We start from the raw sequence: 25106 nt of genomic DNA on the forward strand, positions 1-25106 counted from the left end.
AGCAGCCCCTTTCCAAGGCTGCAAATGATGTTTTAAGGCGCGAGAAGTGGAGGATGGCAGAGACGCTAAAAATGGAACGGCTCATACTTTGCTTTTTAAAACAGAGATCTCAGAATGTCGTGCACCTCCTCGGGGAGGTATGTTCACATGTGCACGAAAAAGTCAGGGGCCCTTCAATCTTAACATGCAACAACTCAAAATGGAATTCATCGTGTCACTCCAGCCAAACTAAATATGATGATAGGAAAGAGTAGGGAAGAAAAAAACAGCAGCCAGTTTCTGCTTTTCTCTTTTCTTGCAGCAATGGAGAAGAATTAGCTTTGTGCGGAGCTTTTTCAATTTTTTTCCATATTACTTTTTAACATTAAAAGATTTCAAAATCATTTTAGCAACTGTCATGTTAGAGGAATAGATTATTCAAGCATGATGCAACCAAGTATTTGGAAATGTGTTTGTTTATTTAAAGGCTCTGGCAGCAGACTTAGCATCTGTTGTGTGGACTTTAGTGACAGAATTCCAGGCCCGACTTCTACTTTGTCTTGTTGTTATTTAGCCTGCGCAAGCATGCCCAGATGGTGAGATAAAGCCAACATCGTGCTCCAAATCCACAAATTAGCTTTGTCTGTGTGGTAGCAAAATGCTAACAAGGCTGCAGCATCGGGTTAAACGCTGGCCTGTGCTGTTGTGTCACATGAGGGAAATGTTCTGAAAACCTCTCAGTCAGGGTTCTTTTCAATTGTTTTCTCTCTCACATTCTGTTCTGTTCATTTTTCCTGGGAAGTGGTGAAGAAACACCTTGACTCATGCTGAGAGACAAACTGTCACTATATTTTTTTTGGAGGGAGGGTGAAAAAGAGAGGAAAATAACTGATTAACAGTTTGAAAACGTGTGGGAGCGTAAGCAGAATGTGAGCTAAACACAGGAATTAATTACAGGCAGCGGCTGCGTGGGCAGATAAGGGAAGCGATGAACCAGAGAGCATCAAACCTTCAACATAAAACCCAACTTAAACTAAATCAAGCTCCCATCCAATTATTTCTCTTCCACGATTGAGATTTGCTTGAACTGCCACCGCTTGATTTGATCTAACGAGGAAGACGTGAACAAGTAAACATAAGCGGTGTTTACAAACTTGCTTATATAATTCTGTTTATGTTGTGATGCTGATTAATGTGCGACGTGTTTATTTGAAGGACGAGGGTCTCCCTCGGTGGCCAGGCCCTGGGAAGATAACAGGCATATAAAAAAAAAACATGAACCGTTCAGGGTCCTCTGTGGAAAGTCAGTTTCCTGGGGGTAAAAGGTAAGAGGTCATGGCCGTGAGCTGAGCCCCGCTTCCTCTCTGCTGGTCAGGACAAATCTGGGAGAGTTCTGGATGGACATGACAGAGTCCAGTCAAACTGAAGTTCTCAGCTCATCAGTGTGGGACGTGGCGGTTAGGGAGGCCCCATATGTGTATGGGACCCCAGAGAGGGGGGACATGAAGCTATACTTAGTGTTTGCTTATGTTGTTGTGTGGGATGGGGGGAGGAATATTGGCCCTAAATTGTGGAAAGGAGGAGATTGTACAGATGCCAAGCATTTTCTGCTCTTCTCAACTGAATCAATATGTTCCATGTGGATCTTGTTTGTGGGTAATGACTACAGGTCGTCGGGTTGCCTCAGAAATTTCCCACTTCTTGTCTAGGAAGAGGCAGAATTGCAAACCACCCACAAGATCTTCCCGCTCGACAAACCCTACCTCCGGCGCCGGGAAGGTCATGCGAGCGTTTCTCCTCGCTGTGTAACGGACGAGAAACTATCGGCACGCAATTGATCTGGCATATGTGTGCAGGCACACACAAGCAGTCCCAGGGGTCACGGCTCTGGCCAGCTTCATGTAACGTTTATGAGAGGAACGTCGTTCCGGTTTACTCAGGGGGGCAATAAAAAGGCTATAAAGACGTTAAAGGACAGCTCACACAATAAGCAAAAACATGTGGCATTAAAAAAAGCTTTTAACAGTCCAGCGCCTTCATGGTTGTTACCAACATCCGACCCCGTAACAGCAGCTGGACTCATATTTCCCAAATCTTTGATTACGTAAGCAGAGCATAAGCGGTAATGTGAGGGAGCAATTTGTCCATTTAAATAACGTGTTTATACTGTATGTTTCTGAGTATCAAATATATTCTGAAGCCTTTTTGACAATTTTTGCCGCAAACTGAGTGAGATCAGTGAGATGAAAAGGGGTAAAGATCAATCACCTCTACGGGACATTCAAGACTGGCCCGATACAAGTTCAACGTTTCACCAAGAGAATCTAAAATAACTCGAGACAGAAATAACGGGTGCAACAACTTAAATTACTGTGATTTTTCTGTAACAAGCATACTGCAACATGTTTACTTGCATCCGACTCAAAAAGCTTTATTGTCCATCACATAGAGACAAACATAAACATAAAAGCTAGACATTTTAAAAAAGAAACACTGTTTCAGGTTAGTGTTTAAAGCAACGACATGCGTCTATTTTGCTTTGAATTTGCTTCTTAGCGGTCTAAACGTGTGCTCTACGTGTTTGTGGCGTTTCTGTTTTGGCCACTACGTGACAGACAAAGTAGCTTATCTTGAGTCATTATCTAGCAATGTCGTCACCAGCAACAAAGATGTTGGAGCAGTGAGACTCCTTCAGAGTAAATGACAGATAAAACACAATCTTACAGCAATCTATGCAACGGGAGCATCTGCAAAAAGTTTCAAAGTGACATCTTAACTCGTCAGTGTGTGTCACAGCCAATAACAAAACTGCCAGTGCCTCAGTTGGTGCTACCAGTTTGGGTTTTTTTTGGACATTTCTGTAGAAATGAAAAAGAACGACCTTGCTGGATGTAAAACTCGGTGGCTTTAAACGTTACAGGACTTTTATGAATTGACAGAATCTTTTAAGAATCTTCAGTTTGGCATCGAGTTCTTTGCGAGAAGCCAAAAGTTGTCAAAAATCCCAGAACGGCTCCAATGATGATTTAAGAGCTTCTTTTGGGGTTTGATTTATAAATGTATTCTGGGTAGGAATGTTTTGTTGTACCAGATGTTTAGTATTTTCTGTGTGAAAAACCACATACAGTATATGGAATTTGAGCTAAGTGTTAAACAGGAAACACGAAGCTGTGAAAATAGACATTTATTTATGCTTCTGAGCAACTGTGATGAAACAAAAGGAGTGGACCGTCCCGAAAACGTTACCGGCATGCGCGGGGTAACAGGAACTTACCAAATGATGTAGGGGAAAAATTATAAATAAAGCTCAAGGCTTTGATTGAAGAGAGAGGCCTGTCACTGTCAAGTGACGCATATGGAGCAAATTTCACTATCTGCCATCTGTGGATTAAAGCCGGTAAAAAAAAACTGTGGGTGTATTTTTTGGTTTAGCTTACAGATTTCTGCTTAAGCAGCTCGGCTGACTTCGCGGCACTGTCGCTATGCTGCAGAATCAAACATTCTTGGAACTTTGCCGTGGGATGCTGTGGGCTGAGCAGATGAGAATGAAAAGGTTGCTAAGAAGATTCCTAATTCTGCCCGTGTATGAAACAGATATTTACACTGATTTGAGTCTCTTTTTTTTTCTCCTTTGGATCTAGATAGGATGGAAGTGTGGGAACGAGCTTCCTCCAACTGCAGTAGCTCAGCTACGAGTGCTGTACAGGTCTTCATCCTCTGGACTGGACTGGCCGAAGTCCATTAGAGCGGGGTCTGCCTTGAATCCAGAGCCATCTGCTGGACATCAAGAGAAATGCAGTTTAGCAGTATTCCTGCTATTCATTTTAAAGTACGGCTCTGTAGTACAATACAGGGCTCATAAAACCTCAAAACTGCCTCACTTTCTTCCTCCTCCTCCTCATAAAACTCTCTTTCTGACTCCAGACCTGTGCTAAAGCTGAACAAGGTCCATTAAAAACTTTTCTAACTTAGTAAAGTGTTTTTTCCACTCCCACAGAAACACATGAAAATAAACAATGGTAATTGGAAGGATTTACTTTCAGCTTGGGAGCTACGTGAGCTGCACTGTCAATGTCTGAAATCTCTTAAACCTGCAGCTCAGAGGGTCCCCATGACCGCAACACAGAAATATGAAACCCAATTTATTCATGTAATAAGTTGGAAACCTAATGGATGTGTGTCTAAAGCCTCCTCGTCACTGCTGCCAGCTCCAGGATGACTTTGGAAATCATTTTAGCTCAGATACTTGAAAAAAAAACCTTATCTTTATGTATTTGGCCAGATCACAGGGAGATTATTTTGGATTTGAATGTTTTATGTGATCATTCTGAAGCTTCTTTTTTGCAAAATTTACCTCCGCAGCCAATCGGAACCAAAGAGAAGCAGAAATCGAATCAGTTCCTGGCGTCAGAGTTCACACATCCTTCTCTTAAAATCTGTCTTTATGTGGTTTTCCTTTATGAATAAATCAAAGTGCTCGGATTGCAGGGCTCTTGAACTTCTTAGAGGAAGGAGACTCATAAATGAGAAATGTTAAGGGTTTTAACTAGTTTTAATCCTAATCAATAAAATAATCTCCTCTGGAGCACTGAACTCTCACAAACCCCTGACTGTGTCTTTGTAGTGGAGGTTTGTACCTCTGTGGTGTTCTGCTGCCAGCTGCTGAGGTGCTGCTATCTCCTCTGCCGTGGCTTCATGTGGTGGGTCAGCGCTGACGACAGGCACTGAGGAGAAAAACAACACACAACGCAGACTCTGCAGTTGAACCCATGCAGTCAACTCTATATCATTAAGAGCCATCAGCTTTTACATATCCCCAAACACTTATTCATCTTTTCTTTTTCAGCTTTAAAGGAAATATCTTTTAATTTCATAACTGGCCACAAAACTTTTTTTTTTTCTCTGCTGTTCTGGTGAATAGGGGAAGATGTTCCTATTACCTGATGGCTCAGAATCCACTGAAGTGACCTCTGCTGGGGCGTCCTCAGCCTGGACGGCCTCTATCTGGGCAGCCTCCAAAGTTTTAGGCTCTATAGATGGCGTGGACACGTCAGGCTGAGAAGACACCTGTTTTGTGTCTGACGGCTCCTCAGTGGAGGCAACTGAAGAGCAGAGAGGAAAGACATAAGTAGAAACCTTTGACTGAAACAACAGAGGTGATCTGTCATACCTGTGTCTGACGGGGTCTGGCTGGGGGGTATCTCTGCTGGTGTTACTGAAGAAACCTCTTCTGATATTACAGCGATGACAGGCTGATCTGACACAGGAACAGACTCATTTAACGCTGCTTCTGTCTGTGGGCAGGTGGGGCTTTGGGCCAAGGTGTCTTTGGTAGACTGGTCCTCTGCAGACTCTACAATTGGCAATTCTTCTGCCTAAAAAAAAGATTAAAAATCAAGATGTGAGTTTATTGGTTCAAATAAAGTGATCAAAGCCATGTATACCTGCATTCCATTACATCAACCTACATTGTATGAATTCAGTCATAGCCGACAGCATAGAAACGTTTCACCTCATTAGCATGTTTCACCTCAAAACCCCACATCAATTCAATTAGGTGACAACTGGAACCTGACAACAATTAAAGCTAAAGCGCAGGGACAGGAAACTACATACTGAGTAAAAACCAGTACTGTGCAATAGAGGTGTTAATGGGAAAATCCTTTTGTGGGAAGCAAGTTTCTAATACACTGTTTGTTCTACCAACTTTTGAGATTTAGTCATATAACAACAACAGCTCAACGCTGCAAAGACATGAGAACTGTTTAAGTGCTCATTAATGTGAAGTCCCAAAAAGTGTTTTTTAAATTCTGATTCATTAGTTCAATAGAAAACCTTACATAAAAGCTAGGATTACGTCAATTTTCTTCCTCCTCGACATCAGCTGTCTCTTTAAAACACCTGGTAACTGGTTTAACGTCATAAACTTTAACAGTCAAGAAGCATCAAAGCAAAGAGGGTCAGAACCCTTCCATGATAGAGTGGATTACTCATAAAACAAGTACTGATGAAAACCTGTGGCTGTGGAGAAGTGGGGTCTTTAGTGACGGGCTCCTGAGGCTTTGAGGCAAAGAGTGAGGCCACAGCAGCGCTGCTCCACTGACCTGCAGCATACACCTTTTTTCCTGTCACCTGGGAAAGAAAAGACAAGGATAATTTACCTGTGAGAGGGGATGTTGTTCTCATGAGATTAACATTTAAAGAGATTACCTTTACCACGGCCACGGCCTGAGCTGGGTAACAGACTGAGGCTGCTGCACTCATCAGGCCCAGCGGGACAACCGTTCTCTTGAAACGAGAGCCTAGCAATGCAAGATCAATGCTGATGATCAATGATCCGTGGTCCATTTCACACAGGGCAAATTTAATGACTTTATAGACTTCAAACTTCATTTCATTGGATGATCTAAAAATGAAAGAAGTTCAGAAACTGACAAAGTCACAAGGATCTTTAGTGTACAGTAAGTCCTGGGACTAATATTAAACCTATGGATGGACAATTGTTTGCTTCATATAACAAGATTCATTAAATGAAGAGAATTGTTGAGGCACACATGCAGACTGTGAGAACGAAATAACCTCCTTGACACCCACAAAGAACCGCCGCATTTAAAAAGGCTTTCACTTTCCAAATGTGCCAATACTGTAAAACCTGCTTGTAGTTGTGGTTACATCAGGTCCAGTTACCTTTCCGTGCCAAGAACATGCCAAGTAGTCCAGCCATGGTGATGGTACCAAATCTGGGCAGAAACTCTGGAGGAGGATCTTTCAAGTAATAGTACACATCTGGTAGACACAAAAATATATAAATATAAAATCATGTATATATATAAAAAGTATTTTTTTTGTTGGACACCTATGAGTAATGTATTACAAGAAATAGTGTTGCTAATAGATATTAGTAGTGGGTTTTTATTGTATGTTGAGTAGAATACTCAATTCACAAGATCAATAAAGTAAGGGGCTCTTTTCAAATTCAGTTTGACGTGTTAATATCAGACTATGACTGTCTGACATCTTCAAGCTCACTCCTCTGACTCACCCTCCAGTGTGTGGTAGAGTTTACTGGTTCCAGTTTTCACAGATACATAGGCATTCTGCCAAAAACAAAAAAAATCGTCAAAACTAAAGCTCCAACATATCAGCAACAATACAACAATCTTCAGATAGAACCAGCTACGTGCAAGTGTGAAGTCGCCTCCCCTTTACACTGTCAAACTGTCACATCGCTCTGCAACGTGTGATATGCACGAGCAACGGCTTCCTGTTGCACCCTGAACTTTAAGCAAAAGTCTTCTGCAGCTGCAATTTTGCACCACAGGGGATTACACAGCACACTAACCACATACGACAGGAAAACAAATCAGGGTTGGAAAAGTAGCAGATGCGAACACCAAGGACCTGCCATGGCCTGTTTTTTCACTAGTATTTATCCAGCCCTCATTCATATCTGCCAGTATGTAGGCGTGGGAGGTGGGAGACAACGTGTGACAGTTGTGCAGCAGAATCTGTCTGGCAGAACTGATCAACAATGAGGCACCGATGTAATGTCAAATGTAATATCAAAATTAATACCTTGCTGGCCTGGGCAAATGGCTGGATGCCCTCTCTGGCTGTAGTTATTCCACTCTGGATGATACCAGACCTTTCTGGGACAACCTGAGCTTGGGCAGACTGGGGCAGCGGGGTGTAGATGTTCAACTGGCAAAAGAGGCAGAACCTGAATGTGAATATGAACAATTTGATTCGTGGCATCGAGTTCACAGACCTGTTGGCATTTTTGGGCAACATACCCTTTCTCGAGGAAGCAGTCCTTCGGTGGGCTTTTCTTTCACCGTGTAAACACGGATGGAAGCTACTCCCAGCACTGTTGGGACGGCCACCACTGCCACCTACAGAGTCACAACACGACAATATACAGCTTTAATGTCAAAAGATTGCCCCTGACCCCTAAAAGGGTTACTCATAGAGGTGGTGGAAGGAGATACTATACAAACATATTTAATGGGGAAAATCTTTATTTCACATCAAATAAAGTGTATGTTTGTAGAACTGCGTTGTTTGCTGGGTTTAATGTCGTCCAAGGTTCGTTTGGAGCTGTTTCTGTCACATTTTACACTTGATGATGTCTGAAACGATTAGTTTTACACAGTCATTTCAGATATGACACGCAAAAAGCCCTCAATTGAATGAAATAGAATGTAGGCAGGTAATACAGGACTGAAATGCAACAGTTACCCATCAGGTACTGTGCAGCGCACTGCAACGATATATTTACTGTTCCACATGGATGAATGATAACTCTGCAAGTACTTGGGATAATTTAATCAAATTTAACACGTAACTCGCAAATGAACTCTTGGATAGATATTAGACATCAAATTAATGTAACAAACAATACTCGTCAATATGATGTTTAATCATTAACACAGTAAAACTGTCCGGAATCGGTGACTCAGGCAGCGATTCTTTCAGATATTTCCACCAGGCGTAGCGGTGAATTCCTGCTGAGTGACATCATTTAGGTAAACGGTTCCGGTTCGAAATAGAGATTGACGTTAACGCTTTGCACCCACGCATTTGTGTCCATTTGAAACAGGCAAAAAACAACTAATAAAGAAATGTCAAACATTCACCTTGGCCGCCATGACAGCGCACGCGCTTCTTCTACGGCCTTGGAAGGGGAGCGAACGATGGTTAATGGCTGCCACCTACCGGACAAACGCAGTACGTCCAATTGTACCAAGTACTCTGACATGAGGGCATTTATTTATTTTCACATCTTTTTTTTATCACTTTAAAACAAAACCAAAAGACCCTCGTGTAATCCAAACGAAACAAAGGTTTTATGTTTTTTATTTGACAAATCGCTTAATGTAAAATGGACTGTCATAATGGAGCCAAAAAAACTCCAATTGCTATGCACTCTAGATGTCTAAAACTCTATATAGTCAATTACTAAATTTCCTCTATCATTTTAGTGTTGTTTTTATTTTAACTAAATGTATTAGCATTTTAAATATGAAGAATAGAAATCAACCAGTAGAGACCTCTGAACATTTTAATTATAACATTACATGCAGTATCACTGAGGCTGGTGATTAGTGCCGTGGCTTTGGAGGACATCCTGCCTGGTAACCTTCCCCAAGACCAAACATCCTAAACATCTCAGCAGCTATAGGCCAGTGATTGTGATATGTTGGTCCATGAATTCACCAGAAGGAAGAATTAGGTGTGGACCAACATGCCACTATCATATGTCACTATCACTGGTCTATAGTCAGTGATAGTATGAGAGGATGAGTGTGTCAGACAATATGAGAGGATGAGTGTGTCTGATGCACAGGAGCCACACAGAGGACAGACCTTCCCCCATTCCTTTTTACCCTCTACCCTACTGGCAGATGCATATCTGACCATGGAGAGCAGGAGTGAGATGATGGAGACAAGGACAGGTCGGTTTGTAGTGCAGAGGATTCAGTTTATTGAAGTCAAAGTTTAACAACTTAAATTTTCAATCTGTATTTTTTTGTAATATATATTCATATACTGCATATGAAACCAAAAAAAGGCTACTTTAAGAAGAATAAATGTGATTTTCTTTCCTTTTTAATATCTTTAGACAGTTTAATGTACAGAGTAACAGTAAGCTAATATTATCCTTGAAAAAGAGCAATATGTTCCTTTTTTAATGTCGCAGTGCAACTTACATCTTACACACCTGTGCAATGTACCATGAGGTGTACACCCCTGAAAGAACACACAGTGGAAATCTCCCTTTTTCGGCCTGTTTCTGCAGGTCTAAACATTAAGATCTGGGAGGGATAACACAGTCTGTGCCTACAAATCAAAACTTACACTCCATAAACAGTATATCCCCTGCTCCTGTGAAGTAGCAGCTGGAAAACAAATAACAAAATTACACGTGAAAAATATAGAGAGGTCTGCAGACTAAAATTGTAAATTTTCTACAGCTGTGTGTGTGTGTATGATGATCAGTATAGTCACTGTTGCCAAGAGAGGGTTGGGAGGCACAAAGTGCTTGCATCATATAGTTTCGTTGTGTTACTCTCAAATAAACCTTTTTTAAAAAACACAAACTATATCTCCGAAGGTTAGTTTTAGATTTCACAACAGTGAGAAGTGAGGAACAAACCTGAATCTACATGTAAAGAAATATAGTAAAATATAAGTACAGTTAGTGCTGGATGCAATAGGTGCTACATGTGTCTTTACCACTGGGGGCACTGTTGAGTCCTTGGCCTGATATTGCAGATGAAATTTCAATTTCATAGACATTACAGACCATTTAGAGCAGAGGCCTTTGACTGTCCAAACCACCCACATCAATTCAGATAAAAAGTTTTTCTTTAAAAAAAAAAAAAAAAAAAAAAATTATCTCTCGGGCTTTGGGACGTGCTCATTTCTATGGCATCAAATTTAAATGCCCAGATAGCATGCTGGGGGGGAAATAATAATGACGATGATCTGCAGTAGATTGAGTAATTGACAAGAAAAAAACAGGATTTTTTTTTATGAAAAAGTTGCATCCCTCAAATGTTGTACAGTTTGTGTCTTTAAAAGCTATCTAATTATATAGGAACACATCAAATATAGAGACACCAAAACAAAACGGTCATTCTTCAACAGTGCTTTTGCATGTATCATGCGCTACAAATCCAATTGATGCTGCAATCATGAGAGGGAGATCAAAAGTAGCCAATAAAGAACAAAAGGGATCCACAATAGTTTACCCTGTCTGATTAAATCAGTCTTAGGCCTTTCCTCGTGCAGCACCAGCAGAACCGGCGGCTGTGATGGAAACTGTTGCCTCTTCGCTGTTCAACTGCTGAACACCCTGCATCTACAGAGTGAAGAGGGGGACACTGCAAAACCTTGGCATAGAATACATCATACTTTACATTATACATCTATGACACAATATGTAAATAGATTTATATATTTTCTATGTTTAAATATATTTGTAGACTGTACAGAAATCTTTAGAAAATGAGACGGCAAATGCTTTTACCTGATATTTTGAACAGCAATGGTAAAGAGGCTGATGAGACATAGACCCTGTGATGCAGCCAAATGAGATATAGAGATATAGAAAGTGCATTCTTTGTAGTGAGTGACTCCTCTGAAAAGAACTCTCCAGTTCTTGCATTAACTGTTTAAGAAAAATAATAATCATCATCATCATTTTGCATTGCACCCACGCAAATACATACTCTCTGTCTTCCCTCCGCTACCTCTAAAAGCATATCACAGTGGTAGTGGAACACAAACATTTACATCAGTATACACACAACGGTATAAACATATGCACAAGTCTCTGAGGACTAGAGAGCGGAAGGAAAAGAATGGTTAAAAAAAGGGAAAGAAGATTAATGGACAGAAAACAGCAAGAAAATTACAGAATTGCACTCTTATCAGAGGAGCTTGCTTCGGCTTTTTTTTTTCCTTTTTTTTTTAGGTTCACAGTTTGAAATAGTGTGCAACAGAGCAGCAGTGGCTCCTTAACGCTCATGCACCGATGGCTACCTTTCACATTCTCAAGACTGACCCACCGCAAAGTGAGATCCCTTAAAACAACAACATGTGCAATGAGAGAAGAAAAATAAGAAGAAATAGGGGGAGTACTGGTGGCTCTGGGTGCAAAGTTTATCGGTACAAAAGTAGTACAGTGCTGTGGTGAAAAGGTTTCTTCTCTGTATTGCTGCTACATGGCTCCCCCCGTGCCTTAAAATCAATAATAGCAAAACTAAGAAAATACAAAGGAACAGACATGTTAAAAAGTCTCCTTTTCTGTAGTTTAGCTTGACAAGCGTGTGGAATTTATGCTGAGTTCCATAGACAAAGGAAGATTAATGCTTTCTCTTCAGGCATGCAATAGGCACCCTGCGGGGTCCTCAGGATTATCAAAAAATTCATACACGCAGGTCTCGGACTGTTTCCTCTATAATATTTACACATCTTACAGTGTTTGTTTGCATGTGTGTGCGCATGTGTGTATGTGTGTGTGTGTGTATGCGTGTGTGTTTATGTGTCCGAGTCAAGACCAGAGATGATTCTGCGAATGTAAATGGGTGCAGGTGTGTGTGTGTGTGTGTGTGTGTGTGGTGTGTGTGTGTGTGTGTGTGACTGACTGTGTCACTTCAGTCTTTGCTCATTTTCTCTTCTCACACATGTGTCTCAATGAAGGAGTGTGTGTGTGTCATGAGAGGTACGCCCAGCGGCGACAGGTCGTCCTGGCCGTTGGTGCCTGGGCTGAGCTGGCAGATGTCTGAGTAGAGTTCGCTGTGCCACTGTTTCCACTCTCTGAAAGTCTGGGAGCACAGACCGGGGTCTTCCAGGAGGGCACAGATGATTGCCAGCTCGGACTCTTTGGCCTTGGAGGGGGGACAAAAACACATGAAAGAGTTACCACATGGAATCTTCACACACTTTCTCTTTACGACTCCTGGGTTTGCGCTAACCTTCAAAGTGCTGCGGAGCGCTCGGACCCGGTGCAACCTGTCGTTGAGTAGCGGGTCTCTGGCTCGCTGGGTGAAACAGCGTCGAAGCTCCTGCCTGCTACATGGTTTTGGGTCCCCCAGGGCCGTTAAGTTGGCCTGCTCTAGGGCTCGGTATAGCTGCTCAAGCCCATCGGACATCTCCGGCTCACGGCCGTCCGACACCCTCCTCTCACGTCCATCTGAGATCCGCCTCTCTCTGCTCTCAACCCTCAACTCCCGCAGGTCTGAGACACCCAGGAGCGGATCGGTCAGAGGGAGGTCAATCACTGGAAAAAAGGGAGCATGCGCAGGGTTATTCCAGGGTTACATTTAATCATTTTTGAGTGTTAAAATTATAAAAACATGCACACAGTGATTTATTCATCCTCATTGCTTTTTTCATCCTGCTTTACAAACAAAGCCCTGTTAATTTACACCAGTGTAGAAGATGATTGTAACTACAGGTGACATTTGCAGTGTTTTGCACTCATGTTTCTACACAGACGTCTGCCCGTGTACTCATGTGCTTTGCTTACCATCCTCAACCTGGAGCATATCTGCAGCCTGGTCTTCTGCTTCTTCATCCTCACTTCTCTCCTCCATATGAACCGAAGCATGGAGCAGTCTTCCTGGCATTGGGTCTCTGTTCCGTGGCAGACTCTGGCTGCGCTGCTTGTGAGAGTGCCTATGTGTGTGGCTGTATGAATATGGACCTCTCTCCAGGGGAAAGGGCCCGTCCCGCTCCCGGTCTCTCTCTGCTGCATGGTGTCTCCGCACAGGAAGTGTGGCCTGCCTGCGCCTCTCAGGAGACATGCCCTGTCTGCCCAGTCCTCCATAGAGCCCCATATCTCCAGCCATGGTCCCCATTAAACCTCCATAATCACTCTCGCCGGGCGCTGTCTGCAGGAAGTGCAGCCCTGCACTCGTTAGGGGAGTTTCAATGAGGTCCTGCCAGGAGCGCCGTTCACGATGGGAGGAGCGACAGCCTGATGAGTGGGTACTGGTGCTGCCTGTTCCCGTACCCATGCCTATGCTGTCCCCACGTTGGTCCTCAGCGGAGGAGTGGGAGTGTGTGGACTCGCTGGAGAAGTGTCTCCCATGCTTGGGTTCTGGAAAAGGGCTGGAGGAATTGACCTGGAGAGGGAGAGGGGAGGAGGAAGACACCATCTGTGGAGGGATGGGGGAGGTGGAGGCACTCATCGGTGGAGGAAGTGGGGACGGTGTGGAGCGCATTAGGCTCATGGAGCTGAATGAGCGGGGCAACTGGTCATAACTGTGAAGGAGGTTAGTCTGAGGGGTTTGTGAGGTGGATGGGGGGTTAGTTAGCCGGAAAAGAAGGGACGATATAAAAGTGAGAACAGAAACATCGACAGCAAATCAAGGAGGAAGAGGTGATGTGTCATGACAGAGACAAAAAGGGAGAAGAAAGAAGGACAGAAGAGCAAAAGAAGGCAGAAAGAGAACAAAATATGAGAGCAAAAAAGCAATGAGATGAGGCAAATGAGTAACTCCAGGAATGGGGAAAGCATGGCGCCAACCTGACCGGGCCTCATCTGAAGCAGAAGTGTATTTCAGTGTTTTCATTTTGAAATGTAACGAGCAGTGGCAACTGTCGCCACCTAGAGGTTTGAGTGCAAATGAGAGCTGGCAGCAGAACACAGAGCAGTGATAGTGCTGGCTGAAGCAGATACACTCACACTCTGATGTTTTATTAATACTGAGAGCTGTGGTCTCTGTACTTCTGAAAACTGCGATGCACATATGAATAAAATATTCTATCGGAATGAAACACTACAGAGATGATGTCGAGTCTGTGCCTGTGCCGCGTGCTTACTGATGGTGTGCGGTGGTAAGTATCACAGAGGGACGAGGGCCCCTCTTGTTTGAGTGTCATCGAGCCATCAACCTCGTCCTGGTCGCTCTCGCTCCAGTAGTCTGGTTTGGACATAGAAGCAGGTACACGTTAGATGGGACAGATCAACGGCGTCCAGCAGCGCCTGAGCAGCCAATGAGATCATTTCACCTTCATCGGGGCGTGGCACCTTATCATCAGGTGTGTACCCGATAGCAGCAAGACCCAGGCGGTTCATCCACCTACGGGAGGTGAGCCGCAAGAACAAGAAGCACAAAGGAGAGGAGCGGATGGGTTATATGGGGGAAACGGAAGGTGCGGAGGGAAAAAAAACAACTTTTCATTTTAAATAATTAAAATTATGTCTCGTCAGTTGATGTGTGTCTAACTGGCTGTGAAGAGGAGAGAAAAACACCAGGATAATTAGAGATGGATGCAGAACAAGCAACAATCCTCTGTCCCGTTCTCTCAGTGGTATGCCTCAGATGGCGTTCTTTCTCTTTCTGTCTCCATCGCCGCCTGTTCTGAGTGTCTCTGCTGATAATAAGTCAGCAATTAGAGACGCACAACGTGTATGAGAAATCAACGGAAAGACTCACAGCCTTCTTTAAACTGCACCTTAGAAGAATCCATTAGATTATATAAATTCCACCGGTTTAGGTGGAGACTGTGATTTAGGAGTTTGCCATGGATTTAATAAATGAATTAAAACACTGTGTTTTCTCCCACGCTGTATGAGCTTCAGTTTGGACTGGGTCCACCTCTTGGTTCCAGACCAGAGCTCAGTGTGTTTGATAAAATCACACTGAATGTTCCAAAAGGTCCAAACAAAACGAGGGATGGGTGTGAACATCTAGAAGGTTCTCTTCTAGTTTTACTGAAGTTTCCTTTTCCTGGTATTTATGTCATTCCATCAGTCTTCTGCCCATCTGTCCCCCCCACTTGTCCCCCAGCCATTTCTCTCCCTCTCTCTCTCTCTCTCTCCTGTATACGAGCTGCTCTTCTGTTGACATTAGCTTCTGCCTCTTGTTTGACCTTGACATGTGGTGTAGATATTATTCCCCCCACTAATTGGTCTTTTTCTAGCTTTTTAAACAGTTGATGCAACCAAAGTCTTATTCTTGTTGTTATGTTATGACCAAACACAATATATTGAGAGTCAGAGATTACATCAATTAAATTTGGGGGCTAAAAGATGTTTCTGCATTTGTCACCATAAATGCTAACACTGCTCATAAACCTTCCACACATGCTGATTTCACACATGAATCATGACAGCAATATGGAGTCGTATAGCCGGTTAATTATTCCCTCAATCATCAGCCCGCGTTACAGAGGTGTGGGTAATTACATAGACTTCATCAGATAGCACTCCTGCTAGTATGGCTACACGTGACATGCACACACATTAACACACACCGCTGTGCATTCATCAACACAGATTCATGCCTTATTCATGCACAGTGTTGTGTGGGCTGTCGCCTTGTGTAAACTCGGTTTGCTCAGTTAAATATTCATAAAAGTACACGTGACGTCCCCAACCTCTCCACCGTTGTCCACAGACAGAGAGGGCCTCACCTGTTCATCTCTTCAAGACAATCGGTGGCGAAGAAGAAGCTCTTGATTTTGGGATGGCACGCTTTGAAGGCACTGCAGTCAAGGGGGAAGACGACATTAGTGGTTATTGTGGTGCGTGTCGAGAGCAAACATGCACCATCGTTAATTTCAGAGGCAGACGAGCGGCACTCACAATTTCCGCCGGCACTCTATAGCTCGGTCTATTCTGAACTCTGGGAGGCTGATGAAGCCTTCAGCCTTCTCGTCCTGCAGGCACAGTCAGACAGAAGGTGTTCGATACGTGCAACAACAGAAACCAAACCTCTGTTCCCCTTCTAAATAATAGTACAAGAATAGCAGAATGTGTTGTTTTCATTTTCCAATTCACTATTTCATAATAGTTTCATTTTCACTGGATTATTCACAATCCATAGAGCCAAACTGGATCTAGAAATGTGGTTTGTTAGTCAAAGAAAGCTTCACAAATGCGAGGATTAGATGTGTTGGTTGGTCTTGACTACAGTAAATGAAACATATTTAGTGTTTTATTGTTGAGTAAACAGGATTTTGGATCATGCGCCGTACCCTTTCCTGACAATAATAATTGGAAATAAAATAATCCCCAGTTGGGAGCTGGCAAAATGAACGCCAGAACGTCGATTACATATAGAAGCAGAACCAAATTGATGAAAAATAACAGATGGTAACACAGATGATCTTCAGAAATCTGCAATTTTTGTAAAATAACACTATACTTATATTTATTGGCATCCTTTGCTTGATCATACAGTCTAGAGAAGGCTAAATCTATGGTTTCTCTCTCTTAGTCTTCTTGGGAGAGTTAAACTTGGATGAAATACATCACTTCAGATAAACCAGGCTGGGAATGCAGCCACACATTCCAGCTTAAAAAGATTTATCTGGGTGCGATAAGCCTGATCAGCAATGTGGGAACTAATGAGAGATTGAGGGGAATGATGCTGATTTGAAAAGTTTTTCAGAGTTTGAATGAAACATTTTGTCGCCCACATGGAGATGGACAGCTGCATGCTGTACTGAGTTTAAATCACCTCATGGGTCAGCTCCAGAAAAACAGCTTCAACTCAACTGTAACTTTTTAAATTAATCGATTAGTGTCACAAACAAGAGGGGGAGATTTTCATTAAAACAGATGGTGGGATGCAATTTCTTACATTTTGGTTAGTGTACCAGTACAGGCAAGACTCTTTAAGGATAAACCAGTATTTCCTCCATTTCTGGGTGAAGTAGCCTTTAGCATCCTTCTTCTTCCACAGCCACCCCTCACAGTCACCATGTCCCAGGTCCTTACAGGAAATTCTCCTGCGACTGGCGCTAGTGAGGGACCCTGCAGAGACAAGGAGAGACGGCAGCGTTGACACACGACATCAAAACTGGAGGAGAACTGCCCTTTAGGATTGAAACATTTGGTCCTGGTGCAGCAAGAACTGCAAATACAGAGAAGGGAAATAGGTCTACCTTTGCTTCGCCGTTTGGTTTTCGTTCTTAGAGAGGTGTAATGAAAAGACTAAAGGTGGCAAAAGAAAATAGTGGGAGAGAGGAAAGAAAATGTTAGCGGCAAATATCCAAAAGGAATGTTGAGACTTTGATAGTATTAATGCACATGGGGGAGGTTGCAGGCAGGTCGTACTCTGTGGCTGGCTTATTCTGGAGCATCAGACACACAGCTGAGAGGATTACTGGACCGGAGGGATCCTAAAATAGTGAAACTGCTACAGCCAGGAAGTGACCTACAATCCTGTGATGGAGCACTGAAAGCTGCTCGCCAGAGAGACTAAAGCCAGAGGTCAGAGCTGGGCTACATCATGTTTCTGCTTTTAGTCTTATAAAACAGGAGGTCTCGCTCTTTTCTGGACATTAGTGATGAAACGCACCCACTGCCACCATTGCTGTGCTAACATACACAAACATAATGTTAGTGGCCTGTAAAGAAGTGTCTAAGACATCCTCTGCTCTCCTTTCAGACTACCAAACCTAACCCATTACAAATGAAATGCAAATAGATGTGGAGATCATAAAGGACTGCATACCAGATGCATTTCAAAGCATCTAAGGTGAGCCTGCTACACATTTATGGGTGTGTAATCTCCACTGAGACATGCTACCTTTTAAATAACAGGACCCTGTTGATCTCCATATAACAACAGATGTGTGCAGACTCTTTGTGTTGCCATAACTAAGCTACTGTTTACAAGGATGACAGTAGGGTCGCAGACAGCTCTTACCTTCCTCATGGAGGCCGCTCCTGAGCTTCCTGATCCAGAGTACCTGCAGAACCACAAACAAGCCAGGTTAAAGGCAGCCACTAATGATTTGTGGTTCCTTCAGTTGATCACATGACTGACCTGTCTGTTGTGTCTGCCCGCAATGTGTCTGCAACTCGCTGGGAGAAAGAAGAAGAGAAATATTAGTAAATTCCCCACAAATGCTGTAGTTTGGGTACCTGATTGATTGAGTTAATCGATCATTGACCTTTGGAAATTTCTAAATACTTCTTTTCGCATGAATTTAATAGAAACAAACACCATTTCAGAACTCTCAAAACTCCCAATCTTCGGGTGACTAAATAAACCAATGGAAGCAGCATTTGTGCTGCTCGGGATGACTTTAAGGTGACATCATTGGTGGGCAACAAAATAATGATTTCTCATCATTACAAACATATAACAGCAACCCCTTTGCAAAATAATGGTGTGGTTTATCATTAGAAAAGAAACATACAGAGAGGATAAGTGAGCGGAGGAAAAAACAAGGTCGTTAAGGCTAGGCTGTGCTTGTTAGCACAGGACTGCATATTTTACGTGTCACCAAATAAGTGAGTCACCACCATGAGATAAACACAACCGAGAGGGTCTGAGGGTTGCTGGAACACCAATCAGCTTAATGGTTAGCATACTGTGTGAGAGAGGGAGTGTCGGTGTGTCTGTGTGTGTGTTTGTATGTGTCTCAGTCAAGCTTGTAATTGGTCTGCCTGATGCTGAGTCATACACCTGCTCACAGGGATATGCACCGTGTGTGTGCGTGTGTTCAGAATAAACTGGTGTTTAGAGTCAGGCGGTCTGAGGAGATGGGATATTAGGAAGCGTTAGGATGAGTCGTGAGATGGCCACCCTGCATACAAATGCACTCCTCTGCTTCGTTTGCGATGCGAGATGAAGGATGAAGGTAACTTTGCAGTTTGCTTTGTGACATAATCATCATGGGAAAACAAAGTGATTTTCCAGCCATAAATTCACAGCAGACGTTCTGACTTCACTGACAGCAAGAAAAGCTGAAATCAGAAAATAGATTTGGCTGGATTTCAGACAGTTTTGTCGTTGTTTTACTCTTTGAAAACAGGATGAAACCCCGACACTGTTATTTATACCATAAAACTACAACTTTAAGCACTAATTACACATACATAACAGTTCAAATGAAACACTACATTTACTTAACAAACTGCACTGGCCACAGCTTAAGGTTTTATACAGAATGTCAGATAATAACGCACAAACCTCCAGGGATGGAAATCAAAGTGTAGCTGCAATGGGGCTCCAGGGACAGGCCCATTTCTGTCATGTTTATTCACTGCTTTTAAAAAAAAGTTCGAGTTTTGTGACAGGTCAAATTTCAAATAGTCCGAGATGAAGGTTGGGTTGTCTCTACGTCTTTTAATTCAAGCAAATGCATTCCTTTATTGTGATAACACACAAGTGTACATTTAATACATTGTGTTGTTGCCTGCTAGTTTCTGTAAAGAAATAATAAAAGAAAAAAATGAGAGGGGGAGAGAATGTAACCTGGTTTTAAAATATCTCTGTTCTACAGTTGATATTAATGTTTAATGCAACCCTGTAACTTCCTTTTTATTCATTTAAAAACACGATTAAAGAACTACAGCAATGATAAATAAGAAGATTTATGATGAAAATTAAAGCCGCAAGATCAATTTATTGAATTAAATGAAATATAATGAAACACAATGCCGCCTTAGTTGATAGTGATGATGAGTAGTTTTGTAAAACTGATTAAAATATAATGTTTGTATCAAAACTAGTGATAGTGTGCACATACAGGCAAAGCATCAGGCAGCTGGTCAAGGCGGAGGGTGGAGGACAGCATGGAGGGGCTGATGGGGAAGCTGGGGCTGCTGGGATTGCGGCTCTTGCGTCGAGAGCGTCTGGTCGAATCCCGCCGACTCTCCCTGCTGGGAACTTCTGGCTCCTCCTCGATCACCAGGATCTTGTCGTCGCTAAGGTAACGCAGCAGCGAGTTGTCTGAATCTGAGATGGTGGGAAGGCAGAAAGGAGGAATCCATTAGAGGATGGACAGAAAGTGGAGGACAGAAGGAAGACCACAGAGGAGGTGGATAGCGTCGTCGATCCACAGCCGGGGACACGCAGCTAATCTGCCTGTAACGATTAGACTGATTTGGAAGGCAGCCCCGCTAAATCTTGTCAGCCACGGGATGTTTAAGTCCTCTTAAGCTCCAGATAGAAAAAAAAGCATCTCTAATTTGTTTATCATCATCAAACATGTGAAATCTGAAAGGAAGGGGCAAGAGACAGAGATACAGCAGACAAAGCCTGAACAGCGGAGCTGGGTTATACTGATGGTACGGGAGGAACCTTGCTGAGATGCAGACCGAGTCTCGCTGCAAAAACAGTGAAGCTGGTTAGAACTGATCATTGCCAGAGCAGCTGAATAAATGCAGTTCTCTTGCATTTATGTTCACCGGTCGCCCCGTCTGATACATACCCTGAAGATATGTATCGACACACAACCACACCACCATGGAGAACCAGAGGATGAGCTGAGGATGTGTCAAGAATGGAGCAAAGCAAGACATCAGTACCACCCGGATTTGTTTCTCTGGGGTGCAGGTGTGTTTTGTGTGTGTACCTCGGCTCCCTCTCTTGCCCATGCTGGGATCCTTGGCCTCGGCCATCCAGTTATATTCGGGAGGCATGGAAACGGGCCTTAGGTCACCTGGAACGACCAATCAGCAGTCAGCGTACTGGCTACCGGGAGGTGTTGCGGGAAGATGGTGACTGAGAGACAGTGTGGGAGACAACTGGGAGAGTGGACGAGTGTGGGAGACAACTGGGAGAGTGGACGAGTGAGCAGTGTGTGCAGGTGAGGGGGAAGGCACAGAACACGCTTGAGGGGGAGCCGGAACATCCAAGGCAAATGTCACAGGGGTTTTATTTTTGATTTATTGTGACAATAAATGTTTTGAAAGGATCTTATTTAACAATTGCTTTAATACTGGATATATTTTGTAGCCGTAAACTACTCAACAATAAAGAAATAAAAACTCCAGGAAAGTAAAACTGCCTCTAACTTTACTTAAATAGAGTACTTGGGTGACTCTCTTTATTTAGCAAGGATATTAATGTAGCTCCAAAGCTGCATGTCTGTGAATGTTGTTGCTATCTTACATTAATTTATTGCTGTTAGATTAATAAAATAAGATCTGTTCATTATTTTTTATGCTGCAAATTTCTAACAAGATCTCTGCGGTGGGATTTAATTTTACAATACCGGTACTATAGTTACAAACATTCTGAAACCTCTAAAGGGGCCAGAAATAATTTAGTAAAAGGGAGAAATTAGAAAACTTATTTCTGATTCTGTTTTTCTGCCAGATTACTGTTACAAGTCACTTTTCTTCAGGCACCCACTCAAACATTTAAACCCCTTAAAGCAGACTTTTGTAAAGTTATTTCTTGTTTTATCAAATAAAAAGATTCATAAGTGTGATTATGCAAATTGAACAATTTTCTTTAATTTACAATGATATTTCTTTCTCAGTGACTTAGAGTCATGTTTCCATTAATAAAATGGTTGTTCTAGGCCCTGCTTGTTACCTGTTTACAATCCAGTAGATTTACAATTAAAAAAAATAACCAGCTGCGTTCACCTTTTTTCTGTTACACAAACCTTGACTTGTGCATCATAGGCCCCTTGAGAGAAGATACAGGATGTCTTGGAAGCAGTCTCAGACAAAGGTGTCACAGGCAGTGGGCAGACAGGAAGCTGGAGTGTGCAGGCTGACCATAAGGCATGGTGTTGTTTGTTTTTTGGGGATATTTTTTTTGTGTAAACTCCAGGTAAAAACACAAAGAGGCAGAGCAATGAGGTGAAAGATGAACACGGAAAAAGGTGAGGCATCAGATGGGAAAACAACATGCTGGTTTACGGATCATACACAGCTGTTATTCACATCCCATTCACACCGGTGACTGCTCCCTCTGTCTTACCATGGGTGGGGGTCTTGTCTCGCCGGCGAACCCCGGTGTTCCGACCCCTGTCGTAGTCCGGCCCCGGTGGTCCGTCCCCTTCCAGGAGGGAAAAGAACTGGCCACTGTCTTGGTCCAGATAGTAACTGACCGTCTCTGAACCTTTGGAGCCAGACTGGGAGCTTAAGCTGTAGCGACTGATGTCGTCACATGACATGAGACCCAGCTCCTCTCTGGAGGGGAGCAGAATCGTGATTATCATCACCATCAGTGCCATCATAATAATCAACATAATCACTGTCGGCAATGTCTGACCTGGTGCCGTAGAGGCCAGAGACAGGGGAGAGGATGTAGACGTCCTGCATGCTGGGGGCGTCCATTTTGGACATGCCCAAAGTGCCACCGGGCGTAGGGGAGGTGCTGGTGGGGCTGGTGGGGACAGGCTGTAGAGAGCAAATTGAGAATATGTGAGCATCTTCTCACTGAAATGCAACATGACTGTAGGAGGCGAGGAGGACGTGGGTGCACACGCAGAGACACAGAGCTTCAGATTTTTATTCTGCCTCCGAGAAAAACAAAACACAAGCACCGTTTCGACTTTTCTATTAGGGGGGCAACTTCTGTTGGTGCCGCTCCTGTGCTGCAGCAGGTACTTCTCTTAGTGTAAAATAACAAACAGATTTCCGCGTTATCTTTCTTTTTTTCTATATGAAATTGGGCCGCTTTTCATTCAATCGCTCCGCTATTCTGTCATTTTGTCTCAAGCCTCTTTGCACACAGGGCTCTCCGTGTCTGTTCCCATGACAACCTCTCTCTTCTTCTCTCTCCTCCCCTCCCGCCCCCTCCGCTTCAAGTGCAGGAGAAGATAGAGGAAAGCGTGCGTGGCCTCCTGCCTCAGTTTGACTTGCGTAGGTGTGTTTGTCATTACCTCCTCTAAAGTGAGGACAGGACGCCTCACGTCTGATGTCACAGATGCTCAGTCCAGACGCGGGTGGCAAACAGCTGGGGCAACAAACAGGCAAACACTTGAAGAGACTATTTCTTTTTGAGGAGGAGGCTTGCAGGTTTTGGGAAATTGGCTCGTTTACTGTAAGTCTGAGGCGGGTCCATCACTCGGAGTTGATGTGATTGTGGACAAAATAGACCCACAGACGCTAAGCTGAGAGATGGCGAGGCTGGCGGCATTCTCATTAAGGAAACCCAGTATTTTATCATTTCATCGGGCAATTTCATTAGGAAATTTCATTCCACATTCCAAAATTTCCATCCCTTTTCCCCTGCAATCACTTCATACCATCACTGCCTCCATCTTCTGGCCCTGATACTATCCCCGTCCCTTTCCCTCTCAGTGCCGTCCTCTCACCAAAGCAGCTTATTATAAGACGGCTTGACAATAAATAATGAAGATGAGGTGGAAAGAGAAGGATGCAAGAGAGGAGGAAGAGCAAAGGAAATAGGACAAAGAGAGAAGAAAATAGAGGAGTGCAGGAGAGTGAGGCTGGGGGGAGCTGCGCAGTGTGGTGACTAGAGCCCAGAGTGAAAACAGTAATTTAGTGATTACAGCCCACTGCTGCCTGCATGGAAAAAGGGGGTGGAAGGGTGGTAAAAAAAGAGAGAGAGAGAGAAATGGGATCTACACAGCAGGTGACATTCTGCTTTTTTAAAACAGCACTTAAAGCTTTACACTCCTGCAGTATCCACTTTAGAAGACCTACAAATCTCCACTTCATCCCCTGACCAGTGTTCCCAGTCCCACAACAGGCAAACACACAAACACAATATCATTTAAAATATTCTGCAGAATCAGCTCACCATGAATTATTTATTGCATTCTCATTAATGGTTTGTATAATTAGTCTGATTTGGATCTGACATTGATGCCGGATCCGTCATGCATATAGCTTGATCGGGTATTGATTGACATTCAGGTCAAACAATGAATCAAGCCTTGAGCTGTTCTGTATCAGACTGGATTTTCATTTCTGACTGACAGCTGCTGTAAAAGGTTCGACTTGATTGTGATTCTGATTATTCCAGTACCAGTTCTATATGTTTTGATATGATTCCTTCCACATTCAGAGAATTTAATCTTTAATCCTGGCATGGAATTATTGACAGTCACCTCTGTCATGTGAAAAGTCACACACCTCAGGACTTTATCAGTTAAAGACTCCTACAGCAATTAAATACAGGCCCAAAATTAAGCAAATTGATAATTAATCATGCAGTTTGGAAACGATGCCAGAGATTTCACATTACATTAACTGTCCATTCAGCTTGTCTATAATACACAACTAATAAACAAGTGTTGCTTGGAAAAGCATCATTTACAAATAACTTCCACCAGATTAAGATTTTTACCAAATATTAGTGATATGACATCAAGGTTGCAGACGTTTTCTTGCATGCTTGCACGTGGCCGGTCTCATCCAGAATTTACAGTTCAAATATTGTCAACGTCAAAGCAGAAGACAACATTACTCGTGCTCCACCGCACACATTAGCAGAGACAACAGATAAAGACGCGCACAAAAAATGAGAGACAGACTTTTATACTTGCAGTTTGTTTTTTTTAAAAAGCTGCAACAGAGAGATCTGAAACTGATTCGCATGATGCTGTGTTGGACTCTGTTTTAATCCATCAGAATGGCAGCCATGTTTGAGCCAAACTTTACTGCTGCGCACTAAAACTGGGCTTAATGCACATGTGTTTGTTTTGAGGGTGTGCGTACAGTATATATCCAAAGCTGATTTCAGAGAATGCAGTGACCCACTTTCTTTAGGAGCAACCCAGCCAACAACAGCAACCATGTCTCTTCATGCATGTGCAAACATGCATACACATGTATTCACAGAGATAGAGAAAAAACAAACGTGTACGCAGCCATGCTTGGAAAATTGTGCATGCACAGATACCTCTAGTGGATACGCACGCACGTACGCACGCACGCACGC

The 25106-nt window shown here is 43.1% G+C and overlaps 2 protein-coding genes across 6 annotated transcripts in view; both read right to left on the minus strand.

Annotated features, from left to right (window-relative positions):
- Positions 1 to 2384: 2384 nt before the first annotated feature.
- On the minus strand, positions 2385 to 8740 carry apool (apolipoprotein O-like). 3 transcript variants are annotated; one of them, XR_008952211.1, is made up of 12 exons: positions 8616 to 8740; positions 7773 to 7871; positions 7555 to 7680; positions 7022 to 7076; positions 6667 to 6765; positions 6190 to 6281; positions 5995 to 6111; positions 5150 to 5354; positions 4920 to 5081; positions 4617 to 4703; positions 3582 to 3756; positions 2385 to 3510 (listed from the first exon to the last, which is right to left on the minus strand). XR_008952211.1 is itself a non-coding variant. In XM_057043999.1 (11 exons), the coding sequence occupies exons 1-11, from the start codon at positions 8625 to 8627 to the stop codon at positions 3665 to 3667; spliced, it is 1146 nt and encodes a 381-aa protein (XP_056899979.1). In that variant the 5' UTR covers positions 8628 to 8740; the 3' UTR covers positions 2385 to 3664. The 3 variants fall into 3 exon arrangements, 2 of the variants coding, with proteins under 2 accessions (XP_056899979.1, XP_056899980.1); XM_057043999.1 differs by having other exon boundaries at positions 2385 to 3756; XM_057044000.1 differs by having other exon boundaries at positions 2385 to 3753; positions 8616 to 8739.
- Positions 8741 to 9439: 699 nt separating this feature from the next.
- The window catches only part of si:ch211-26b3.4 (connector enhancer of kinase suppressor of ras 2), a 37818-nt gene continuing 22151 nt past the window's right edge, over positions 9440 to 25106 (minus strand). Inside the window, exons 10-25 of one of the 3 annotated variants that reach the window (XR_008952210.1) lie at positions 22467 to 22594; positions 22173 to 22384; positions 20812 to 20898; positions 19984 to 20192; positions 18273 to 18310; positions 18153 to 18195; positions 17386 to 17434; positions 17082 to 17254; positions 16082 to 16155; positions 15910 to 15981; positions 14503 to 14573; positions 14314 to 14414; positions 13016 to 13613; positions 12462 to 12766; positions 11012 to 12374; positions 9440 to 10843 (exon numbers count right to left, since the gene is read on the minus strand). Coding sequence is in view for 2 of the 3 variants with exons in the window: in XM_057043996.1 (XP_056899976.1) it covers positions 12165 to 12374; positions 12462 to 12766; positions 13016 to 13613; positions 14314 to 14414; positions 14503 to 14573; positions 15910 to 15981; positions 16082 to 16155; positions 17082 to 17254; positions 17386 to 17434; positions 18153 to 18195; positions 18273 to 18310; positions 19984 to 20192; positions 20812 to 20898; positions 22173 to 22384; positions 22467 to 22594 (2370 nt within the window). In the remaining variant the exon portion in view is untranslated. Of the gene's footprint in view, positions 12375 to 12461; positions 12767 to 13015; positions 13614 to 14313; positions 14415 to 14502; positions 14574 to 15909; positions 15982 to 16081; positions 16156 to 17081; positions 17255 to 17385; positions 17435 to 18152; positions 18196 to 18272; positions 18311 to 19983; positions 20193 to 20811; positions 20899 to 22172; positions 22385 to 22466; positions 22595 to 25106 lie in introns of all 3 variants that reach the window. The other 2 variants (XM_057043996.1, XM_057043997.1) reach the window with 2 other exon arrangements.

Source organism: Takifugu flavidus, chromosome 9 (assembly GCF_003711565.1).
Source record: "Takifugu flavidus isolate HTHZ2018 chromosome 9, ASM371156v2, whole genome shotgun sequence".
NCBI classification, from domain to species: domain Eukaryota; kingdom Metazoa; phylum Chordata; class Actinopteri; order Tetraodontiformes; family Tetraodontidae; genus Takifugu; species Takifugu flavidus.